This window comes from Galeopterus variegatus, unplaced genomic scaffold, assembly GCF_000696425.1.
Source record: "Galeopterus variegatus unplaced genomic scaffold, G_variegatus-3.0.2 Scaffold7269, whole genome shotgun sequence".
Lineage (NCBI taxonomy): Eukaryota > Metazoa > Chordata > Mammalia > Dermoptera > Cynocephalidae > Galeopterus > Galeopterus variegatus.
This window is the reverse complement of record NW_007733380.1, coordinates 42,765-54,862: the sequence shown is the minus strand read 5'-3', so window position 1 is coordinate 54,862 and position 12,098 is coordinate 42,765. Positions and strand designations below refer to the sequence as shown.

At 35.3% G+C, this 12,098-nt stretch overlaps 1 protein-coding gene across 1 annotated transcript in view; it reads right to left on the bottom strand.

The window, feature by feature from the left end:
- The window catches only part of SNAP91 (synaptosomal-associated protein, 91kDa), an 80,976-nt gene that overhangs the window by 43,248 nt on the left and 25,630 nt on the right, over positions 1 to 12,098 (bottom strand). Inside the window, exons 6-9 of the mRNA XM_008591763.1 lie at positions 10,099 to 10,208; positions 7,973 to 8,085; positions 1,246 to 1,260; positions 930 to 1,097 (exon numbers count right to left, since the gene is read on the bottom strand). Of these exons, the coding sequence (XP_008589985.1) occupies positions 930 to 1,097; positions 1,246 to 1,260; positions 7,973 to 8,085; positions 10,099 to 10,208 (406 nt within the window). The remainder of the gene's footprint in view (positions 1 to 929; positions 1,098 to 1,245; positions 1,261 to 7,972; positions 8,086 to 10,098; positions 10,209 to 12,098) is intronic.

Here is a 12,098-nt window from a genome sequence, read left to right as displayed (position 1 = left end):
AGCCTGCCAAATTTCTCCTGTCCTCACCATCTAAATTCTTTATCATATTCTCAAAATGCCCTGGGAAAGATGTTATATGGTAATGAGAAATACAAAACTATAATGAATATTACACCACTGGTTTAATGGATTTGATATAAGCACTTCTCTAGGTTTGGACATTAGCACCACTCACATGAGAATATGTAAATAAACTGGTTTCAGATGGTCGGTCAGGTCCAGACATATTATACTTGTACAGTCTAGGATATTTTACTGGGTCAGAATTTACATTTGCATGGGAAACATATTTTTAAAAAATCATTTCAAAGACTGACCTAAGCCTATTTTCAGTTAGCACTTCAAGGGCTCCTTCAGATGTTCTCTCAAAGTTCCAAAGCCAAAGATAAGAAGATAATCCAAGTTTTTACTCGGACAGAACAAGCTTAAAATTGCAAAAACAGGCATATCCTTAAACCCTCTTCAGATATCTCCAAAGCTGAAGTACTCTTAGAGATTTGTTGCCCTAAATATTAAGAAATAACTTAGGCCAGGATTTCCCTTCCCATATTCCCCAAATATTCTCTAGGCTAGTTTTCATCTGGCCAAAAAGCCAAACCTAAATATGACAGAGAGGTCTGGTACCACTTTTATATAAATACTGCAGGGAGGGAACATATATGGGACAGGAGTTCTTGTAGTAACTTGAAAAAATCTGAAAATCAAATAAACCTAAAGCATTGCAACCTCTGTTGTAAAAGTACTAAAATTAGGTGAAGAGAAATTTGATAAACTTTAGGGAAGATAAATATATATGAATAAACATTGAAAAAGTACGTAAACACTCTGACATGCCATTCTATAATGTAAAAATTTTGAACACTTTAATTCTCAGGAGATTTTAGCAATCCTGAAAAGAAAATGAAAGAGTAGTGATGTTACTAACTAACCTCCAAAGAGGTCCACTTCAGCAGTGACAGCAGTAACAGTGGTAGTAGTTGAGGCAGAAGCCGAAGCAGTTGCGATTTCAGCAGTTGTGGTAGGAGGGGCAGGTTCTGGTGCAAATGGATCTGAAATCTGTGCTTCAGAGGGAGCAGAGGAAAGTGTAGCCAAAGAATCTATATTTCACCAGAGACAGAGAACAAATGGAAGAGAAGAAAAGGACAGACAAAAGATGTACCAGACTCTAAATGATCAAAATGAGGACAGTTATTAAGACACAGAAGTCTATAAAACAGAAGTTTAAAAAAATAAAGCTTTACTCACCCTCTCCCAAAAGGTCTATCCATGTCCATTATGTGGCAGCATATGAATAAATAAGAGCTAAAGATGAAACATTCAAAGCATACCAGTGTCCAAGCAGGGTGAGACGCTAAAGAAATTTGAGCTTTATATACCTTTCCAGACCATTTATAATTTTTTTAAAAAGCATTACCTAGTATTACTAGGGACGTTTCAAGCTGTAAAGGACATTACGGATCCTCTAGACCAAGTTTCAGTTGTACAGAGAGGAAAACTGCAGGCAAGGGAGTCAGGAGACTTACCTTCTGTCAGCCCTAAGCAGCGTGACAAACTCAGTTTATATCCTGCCAGATTTACCATTTCATTTGCTTTGACTGCTTTCATTATACTGTAAACGTCAATTCTAAAGAATCAGTAGTTAACTGAACTTTTTTGATCCTCTTCATTTGATGTGTCACTTAAGTCCAGAATACCAGAGAATATGTGCAGGCTTTATGACAGCTGTAGTTTAATAGAACATACCAAATATAGTCAAAGAGTCGAGTGAATGTTTAGGTGTTAGAAAAAAGAAACCTTAACCTAAACCATTATCTTCTCTGTACGTCTCACATTATTAGATGTTTTCCAATATAATACATAATCTTGACATTTATAAACATTATGTATATGTGAGAGGTTTTGTTCTCCCCATGTACACATGAAAGTTATTTTAAAGTTATATGTGAGAGAGATTAAGAGGCATCAATACTTTTCAATTCTTCTGAGGCTAAGAGGTTCATACTTTCTTAGTGTTCAACAGCAGAATTACAGTTGGTATACTAAAATAAAAAGTATAAGAGGGGTTATTCTTAACTATACAGTGACTTCAGGTTAAGCATTCAGAGGGTGCAATGGCATTCTTTTACTCTTAGTCATGTGATATACCTCAGGGCTCATATCTGAATTCATGAATACCATTGAAATTTATATTAATCATGAAGAAATTTTATTGGAACTCATTAGAGAGCTATTTTCTTAGGGACTTAAACACAATATGAGAACTCAGTAAACCAAAAGTTCTAGAAGACATTTAAAAAACTGAGAAACATAAGTTTGACATTGCAAATTATCACATTCATTTAACTGTACAACTTGCAAACCCAGTAAATACTCTGTAAAAAACTCTACAGATACTCTAAGTTAATCAGGACTCTCCCTAGCCAAATTTTACATATGTTATAACAATACTAGAAAATTATAGCACAAGAGTACTTGACATTAGAACCAGTTTTTAAATTTTAGTATGTATGCCTAGGAAGTAGCAGGCAAGAGGTAAAAAAAATAACCAGGCCTGTGTCAACTTTGGGGTAAGATATTTTCTGCTGCTGGTGGCCAGCTCCAAAATCCTGAGAAATAGAAGGTCCTTCAAGTAATGCCTCAAACCAACAATGCCTGGCTCAATACAACTGTTACCCACAACCACATATCTTAAAAATACCAATTAGAAACCAAAGTGGGTCTTCAGAAGCCAGACAAGCTTTACTTCTCTCTTCCTCTGCTATTGAGGGACTCTCACTAGCCCTGCCCTCACTAGTGGCAATTTCAAGCCACAGTAGAACTTATCAGAAGAGCTAAGAGCCATGTGACTGCACAGTCCAGACCTGTGATTGTCTATGACAGAAAATGGGCAATTTATTTTATATATTCGGTAAGTGATAAAGGAGAAGACTATTTATATGCACTAGATTGACAGAGAAATAAAAAGATTTTAAAAAGAGGTATGGAAGATTAAAATATCCTTGCTTTTGACTAGTGTTCTGTTCAGATAGAAGGTGATGAGACTGCCCACAACAACATGAGGGAAGATGGAAAATAAACTTCTTTTGGGATTTCCTAGGAAAATGCACAATGATTAAAAATAGATAATTGATGTTGTATAGAAATTTGTAATGTTGTAATGGAATTTTTTTCCCATTCCTGGCAACTATAGGTTTTAGTCTCCAAAATATTAGTTTTCTAGATGAAATATAATTTGTCACTTATTCCTTGTTTTAGGCAAATTTTTCTGTACTAAAAAAAAGTCCCTATTTTACGATAATGGGGTCAGTTATTAAGTATTCTCAAAACTACCACTTTTTATGTATAAAGAATTAAATTACACATACAAAATTAAAGCACCAGAATTCCAACTAATTTACCAATAGTATATAATCAGAAGTTTTTTGAGGTTTTTTTTGTATTACAGAAATTGCTAGGATATATTCATTGCAACTGAGGAAACAGAACTACAACTAAATTAACAAAGAAATCTATACTCTGCAGTGAGGTGCAGCTAGACTTGTAGGTTATTATGAAGATTATAACTGTTAATACATTTAAAGTGCTCGCCCATACCTGGAACATATCTAAAGCTTGATAATTATAGTCAATTATAGCAATAGCTAATATTTAAGTCAAGTTATAATTTTCATTACAGGACTGTAAATTTTAAGGCTTCTATAAATCTCCTTGTGTGTGTGTATGTGTGTGTGTGTGTGTGTGCGCGCACGTGCATGTGCATGTGCACGAAAGCAGCCTATAGACATGTACCCAAGATTTTATTAACAAGTAAGTGGTAATATGGGCCACCAAAACTACTTGTACTGTAGCTAACATTCCACATGGAAAATATTAGAGTCATATAATCACATAACATTGATTAGCTTTCAAATACATGTTGTTAATTAATTTGAATTCTAATAAAATCCTAGCAGTAATCCTATTTTCTCAAAAAGTAGAAAGTTCACTTCAAGCATTTATTTTATTTTATTTCTTTTATCTTTTTTTTTTACTGACCGGTAACGGGATCGCAACCCTCGGTGTCGCGCCCGTACTGGGGACCGGCAATGGGATCGCAACCCTCAGTGTTGCGCCTGCACCACGCTTAGCCAGTGAGCGGGAACCGGTCTCCACATGGGATCCGAACCCTTGGTGGGAGCGCCGCCACACTCCCAAGCGGCGCACTCTCCAGTGCGCCACCGGGCTGGCCCACACTTCAAGCATTTATTAAAAAAAACATCTGTTTTCCCATTTCTAAGATATACAGTTACACAACACACATACTCACTTATCTATGCTTCTGAGACTTGAATTTATGAAGAAAATAAAACACTCTCCCTATTATGGAGCCAAAGATGGGGATGTAAAAAATACTCTGTACTCTTTCAGTCAGATGGGTTCATTACCAGCTTGAAGAAATGCCAAATTTTATATGCATCATTTAAATTAAATTTACTAAAATATGTTTGCTAAAATTTGGTTGCTTTACACTAACAGTAAAAAAAATTATCATTACAATGTGTCTCCTGAAATGGAAATAGTTATCAGTATCTATGACCCCAATGAAAAATTCATAAAATCTAAAGTGGCCATGGTCCTCAGAAACTGAAATCCTTTAACTATCATTACGGTCAGTTCATAATATTTTAGACTTTGTATTTTACTGCCTAGTTATACAAAATTCAAACATGCTTCAATAATAGAAGTGGCTTGATCTTATCAAACAAGATTGAGACAGTGATTTTATTTTTTCTTAGTCAAATGAGCCAACACATATCTGTGATAATTCAGCATCATCTCCAACTACTATTGGGTATCTATAAGATAAATGCAAACAGAGGGCAACTATTATTTTTCAATTTCATATTACAGAAGTTGACTTCAATTTCTTAAGGCTTATGATTTTCATCATTTTACTCAGAAATTAGAGAACTTATTTATTAGTACTTCCCCCCAAGTTGGCTTTTCTATTGCTATGAAATGCTGCAGCTGTAGATACTTTGTTGAGACAGAAATGCTGTCTAATCATCAAAAGGTGACCATCGAGCCCTAAGCCAAGGCTTCTGCCAGCCTATAAAGTGCTTTTGTACTAATTATAAAAAAGTGCTCCCTCGAGGGGGAAGATTACAAAAAGAAAAGCACTTCTTCCTCACCGATAATGAGTAAGGCTCACAGCTTGGTTAGCAGAGTTCTAGCTGGATTTCAGCCCCTCTTGCCCTACCTTTGAGCAATGCACAAACTGAATGTCTATTTGACAGCCCTGGTTAAAAACATACTGTTCTGCTTTCTTTTATATCAAATGATATTTAGATGTTTCAGTCATCAATAGTTACTTATTTCTAAGTAAGTAAATACTGGAATGTATTCTAAGAAAATTAGTTGTTATAACAAATTCCTTACAAGATTATATGTCTTAGTAAAAAGTACTTAGAGACAAGTATGAATAAAAATGTTATATTGCAATTAAAAAATATTTCACCTAGTTTATTCTTTTTATTTATTTGGCACTCTTCTTTTGGTGTCAGAAGTTTAAAAAGAAAAATAAGGCAAAATTTCTGTTCAGTTTCATGCCAGGGAATATGGAGAAAGGGGACAGTTTACACTTTCACTGGGTATTCACTAAAGTTCTAACTAAATCACTAAATGCTGATAAGTTCTAAACATTAGAAAGTATGAAATATGTACTGATTCAAATGGCTGAGAGAATTAAAAAGATAAGACATACATATAAAAATGAAAAACTTTTTGTATAACCCAACCAATTTACAATTAAAACTAAATTTTAAATTATAAAAGTTTATAAAAGTCATTCATATGAATTTTATGGCTGAGAAAATTTAATTTAAGGATATGGATTTAAGTAAATAGAAAAGCATAATACATTGTATAGGACACTGTGGTAATAATAAATTATTAGAAAATTAAAATAAACTGTTTAAAAAGATGAAGCTCCGAATGAAAACATGAGCAAAAGAAGAATGCCCTTATAAAATCTCTTCAGCAATATTTTCCTTTACCAATGGAAATTTTATAAAGTTAAATAAGGTTGAAAGAACAATTTTATTTAAAAAATTAATAACTGTACTCTTAGGAGTTGAACATTCCAATTTAGAAGGTTTAAATATTTAAAATGGAAACATGCCAGCATTTAAAATGCTCATGTTTATAGTTAGCAATTTTATTTCAGAACTGGTTATCTTTCTGTTATTTTTGTTACCAAAAAAACTTGGAAATAAGATCAAGAGATCACAAAATGTACTTTTGATATTACGGTGTCATACAGTTTAACAAGACCACCCAAGGATTATTTAATTATCTAGGAAAATGTAACTTTGCTTGACTTTGCTATTTATTGTTAATTAAAGACTGATTCTAAAATGATATATTAAGTTACAGATCTTGTCTGCTAGTTATGCAAATAATTTCTGTCTGGGAGAAAAGATAACCTCAACGTTATGATTTTTATTGTGCTATAGGATATTAAGAGTTGTGTATCTAACCTAGCCATCTTATTCTGGCATTCCTTTTCCAATGCCTATAAATACCCAGTCCCTCAAAACACTCTTTGAACCAGCTTTATCATTTTACTGGTTTCCTCATTAGTGAGTTACTAAGTATTTATAGTCATATGAATCATATCTTAATATTTTTGAAAATTTTATTCTGATACAGTACGGCACATTATTTAAAACCAACTCTGTGTAGCTTTGAGAATTATGTAGCAATTACCTTAATTTTTATATTAGTATTAAATACATTTTTTTTTTTGTCTTTTTTCCGTGTCCGGCAACGGATCGCAACCCTCAGTGTTGCCCCCGTACCGGACCGGGACCGGCAACGGGATCGCAGCTCTCAGTGTTGCTCCCGCGCCTCGCTCAGCCAGTGAGCAGGAACCGGTCTGTATGTGGGATCCGAACCCTCGGCAGGAGTGCCGCCGCGCTTCTCAAGCGGCGCACTATAGCAGTGCACCACTGGGCCGGCCCTTAAATACATTTTTTAATCAAATAGTTATAAAAGGTTGATTTCTCCAAGATCCACGAATCAAACGCAAATCAAATGATTAGATATTATTCCTCTCGGTCAGTTTAGTAAGGATCTTTTCTGACACAAACAAGAATCTGTAACAGATTTCAATTTCATGGAGTTAAAATACAATGTGAATGCAAACAATTCAGGCCTAAAGGAATCCAGGAAGGAGGCTACACCTGACCAAACCAAATTAGAAATACTGCCTTTGAACAACCTCATAAATTCACAGCAATAAGCAATCCTTAAAGGCCTAAATGTCTGGAGAACAATTACTAAAAATAATCAGAATTCTAGAATAGCTAAGGAAAATACCTCCTTTGTTCCAACATTTTTAAAAAAATTTTGTCTTTTTTGTGACCGGTAAGGGGATTGCAACCCTTGGCTTGGTGTTGCCCGCACCGCGCTCCACCGGCCATCCCTATATAGGATCTGAACCCGCAGCTGGAGCGCTGCTGCGCTCCCGAGTGTGCCACGGGGCCGGCCCTGTTCCAACATTTAAAATAAAAACTAGGGTCGACCCCGTGGCGCACTTGGGAGAGTGCAGCGCTTGGAGCGCAGCGACGCTCCCGCAGCGGGTTCGGATCCTATATAGGAATGGCCAGTGTGCTCAATGGCTGAGCACCGTGCGGGCGACACCACACCAAGGGTTGCAGTCCCCTTACCGGTCACGAAAAAGACAAAAAATAATAATAATAATAAATAAAATTAAATTAAAAAATACTTGAACATTTTACCTGTATTATAGGTACTTTGTCTGTGTCTCTCTCCATATATATTTCAATCAATAGATACCATTCTTAGCATTTTCCCTCCAAGTTTATAACACCATTTTGGATAAGCAGAAGGTAAATTTAACAATTTTAGCCCAAATAAAAACAACTAACTAAAATGAATAGAGAGATGGCAGATGCCTGATTCCACTCACCTCCCCAGGCAGTAGCTCCGCCAGCAGGTGGTGGTGCTGGTGCCGCGGCTGCTGTGGCACCTCCAGAGAAGTCTGGCTGGAGGTCCAGGAGATCACTAGATGGTTTAGAAGTGCTGAAAGGACAGTGTAACTTTAAAATCAGATTTTGAAATTTTATAATGCAAAGGTATTTTAAAATGAAGACGTATGCAGAAAACGTCAAAGATTTTTGAAATTTTAAATCCAATAAAAGAATCATATTTGGGGAAGTATAGCATATACCACGGGTTGTCAAACTACTTTTGTAAAGAGCCAGATGGTAAATAGTTTAGGCTTTGAAGGCCAAGTGATCTCTATCATTACTCAGCACTGCCACTGTAGCACAAAATAAGACATAGACAATACATAAACAAATCAACATGCCTTTGTTTCAATAAAACTTCATTTATGAAAACAGACAGTGGGCTCGATTTGATCCCTGGGTAGTGTCCTACAGGGCAATAAAAATTATAATTTTGAGGTTACCTTTTCTCTAATTCCTAAAATTTTTTGTATAGCAAAAAATACATCTCCTGAGATTAATTTATTTATAAATCAAAGAATACTAAGGTGAAAAATTAATCACCTTTTTAACCTTTTTTTGTAACTTAGATTATAATATACCAAGTTTGCCTGTAAGAGGACTCATTTAAAACTACTTTGCATTTTTTATTCTTACTCAGTTGGGGCCGCGCTTTTCAAAGCTTCTCTATCTGCAAAAGTTCCAAGGAGGAGCCTAGATGCTTGCTGTTCATGGTATGGGCACCAGACTAGCAGTATCCTGGGACCTTATTAGAAATGCAAAATCTCATTCTTATCCTGTATCTACTACATCAGAAGTTTCATTTTAACAAGATCCCCAGGTGATTTACAGGTGCATTCAGATTTGAGGAGCCTTGGCTTAAAAATATCCAGGCCAGGTACTAAGACATCAGGGTCCCAGGTTCCCCATTCATCTTCTTAAACAGCAGTTCCATTTTTATCTTTTCTTAAGTATTAGGTTTTCAAGTAATATTCTTTTGAAGAAAAGATTCTGTTGCTTTTTCAAGAAAGTTTCAAAACCCTGAAAGCATCGCCTAGCTTTGAGGTCCATCTCATGAACGCACTGGACTAAGTAAAAGAAAAGGAAAACATATTTATTATTGTCTCTAATCAAAGTTTTTATATGAAGCGATTTATCTTACTGCGGTAGCAGAAAGGAGTTGGTTTTACTGAGCTTGCTATTATCAAAAACAGAACTACGCAAGTAGAGAGTAAAGTACAGTTAACATGGCTACAGTACTTGGATTAATTGCTCAGCTCAAAATTCAAGTCTCCCAAGATAGGGCACTTATAATCAGAGTCACAGACACTACAAAAGGAGACTAGAATCCTCTCAAGGCAAAAGAATCAAAGAGCTAACTTAAAATTATATGAGGAAGCCCCCATGAGTCAGGGGATTCATTTCAGGCAGCCTGAGATTTCACGGAATGTAGAGTTATCCCCACCTTTCTCACTACTGTTCTGACCCGTAGGTGCTATAAAAGCTGAGGAGGAGCACCCTAAGTCCTCTTCCCATCGCCGCAGTCTGAGTTCCTCAAAGTTTGAGCACCGGCTAATTGGCCAACAACTTTAAGTTTGGTGGGGTTTTTTTTTTTTTGGGTGGCTGGCTGGTACGGGAATTGAAACCCAGACCTTGGTGTTATGAGCACCATGCTCTAACCAACTGAGCTTGTCAGCCAGCCCGATTTTTTTTTTTTAAAGCACCTTAAGAAACCTTTTCAATTTCCCACAAGAAGAAGCTAATTTTAGAAAACATTTTCCTATCAATCGATTTCAGAAGAACCTGAAGTATATGCATCATTCTTCATTCTTCCACTTCCTTTCCCAAATGTGTGAGCAACAAGGTGATTTGTAGTTTAGTTCTTTCTAATGATTTAAGAGGTACAGGCCTAAGTAACTGTATAAGTGTAAAAGAATTTACTTTGAGGAGAAAAATAACACAAAATATAACATGTTACTAGGATTAGATTTCATTTGGTGAAATCATCTGTGTACAGTACATAAAAATAAAGCAAAAACCTAATTAAAATAGTAATAAACAGTTCACTGCATACTCGTTAACTAACCTGACTGGGACAGCCGCAGATGCAGTTGCAAATAAATCAACCGGTGGGGATGTGTCAATAGTTTTAGCTGGTGTAGAATTAGGAGACGTAACAGTTGTGGCTGGAGAAGACTGAAAGTGAAGATGCACAACACACTCTAGTCAAATATGAATCTACAGGACACAGAGCAACAGGACTTTTGCTTTGCAGACCCATGACATTCCCAGCAACTTTTTTGTATTCCTCACAGGGAAAAAATTCAAAAAAATTTGAAATAAAAAATCAAAATAATCAATATTGGACATAACATGCCTCAAAATTTAAAAAGTTAAATGTAATGTATATAAAATTGTGATACAATATTTGGCCTAACATTGCAATGACTTCTATTTATATATTTAATATCAAAACTAAATGTATTTCCTGAACATAAAATTATTAGGAAAGATCTGACTAGCTATCAAAAATTTCAAAAATTATCAATTGTAATAATTGCTATAAAACCAAGGTCATTCTTTCTCCTTCTCGTCCTAAATAGAACTCATGTGAAGTCTTCTCAGATGACTTTAAAATCTAGAAATTTAACATACAAAAGAGTTCACAGTTGGCAGGGCACAATTCACAAACAAGACTCAAGTCACTGACAGCTTGAGGATGTCATGACTATATCCCATCACTAATACAACATAGATAAAGTTGAAAAAGTGAAATAAAACCTAACATTTATTTGCCTGGACTGTTTTTTTTTTTAAAGAAGAGGAGCTAATAGTCTACTAATATATTTAAAAATTAAAATTTTTGTTTAGTAACTATCCTAATTCTATATTATCTGATATATTTAATTCTCCATGTATTCACAAGAGAAAGATCAGTGGAACATTTCAAACAGTCTACCAATACTTAGTTCTGTAAGTGGAAATGAGATATAACAGTAAGAAAAATACATGAAAGCCAAGACTGGGCAAGGGCTACCAGATACTGCCATAACTGGACATGTAATTCCAAATAGAGTGAGTTAAAGGAGTTTTAAAAAGAATAATTTAAGAAAAAAGACTGAGGAGCAAAGAAGTTTATAGGAATTTCCAGACTGAAATAGTATTTGTCTAATATCTATTTGCCCAAGAATATAACTCATCAAAAAGTCAAAATTCAATAGGTATACAAGTGCCAAGCATTCAGCACTTCAACAAAGACAAACGCATGGGCAGTATGGATATTGTTGCTCGGAAAATGTCAAATCGAACCTCTCCAACAAAAACTCAAATCTTCCAAATGGAATACAAAAGATCATCAAGGGAATAGGGAAGACTAGCTAAAGTCTAGTACGTTATCCATTGTGGACACTGACAACTCCTCTAAAAAAGAAAAAGACTTTTTTTTTTTTTTTTTGACCAATACATGTAAATAAGCTCAGAAAAAGTGACATTTATGAAACAACATTGAGAACTTAATGACAGCAATAAATACTACAAACATAAATGCAGAAATGAAGGCCTACGAAAGCACATTAAAAAATGCCCTGTAATGATAAGCTCTGAGGAGATGTGAGAGCTAGGAAAACAGAACCCAAATAATGCAGTTGTCACAAAAAGAAAAAGTCAGTGAACTTCAATTTGGCCAAAATACAGAAAAAGACCATACCAGAGGATATCACAATTTTACCACACTCTCTACTCTGCAGTCATATGTTAGTATTTTTCACATAGACATGATGGTTTGAAACCTGGCTGTGTATCAGAATAAACAGGGAACTTTTTGCTTGTGTGTTTTATTTGGTTGATTATTCCAGGTCCCTGAGGGGATCTTAGGCAGCCAGCCAGCCAGGCACTGGCACAGTACATGGTGTCTGGGAATCGCCAGTGCAGTTATAATGACATCCTTGAATGTCTGTAATGACAGCAATTATATAATGGAAAGTTGTCAAGGAAGAAAGAGCACATCTATTACATTTTTGCCTGAAAAATACAATGGCAAATGTGAACCACAGACCTATAGAAGTAATCACTCTTGTCACTGCTAAC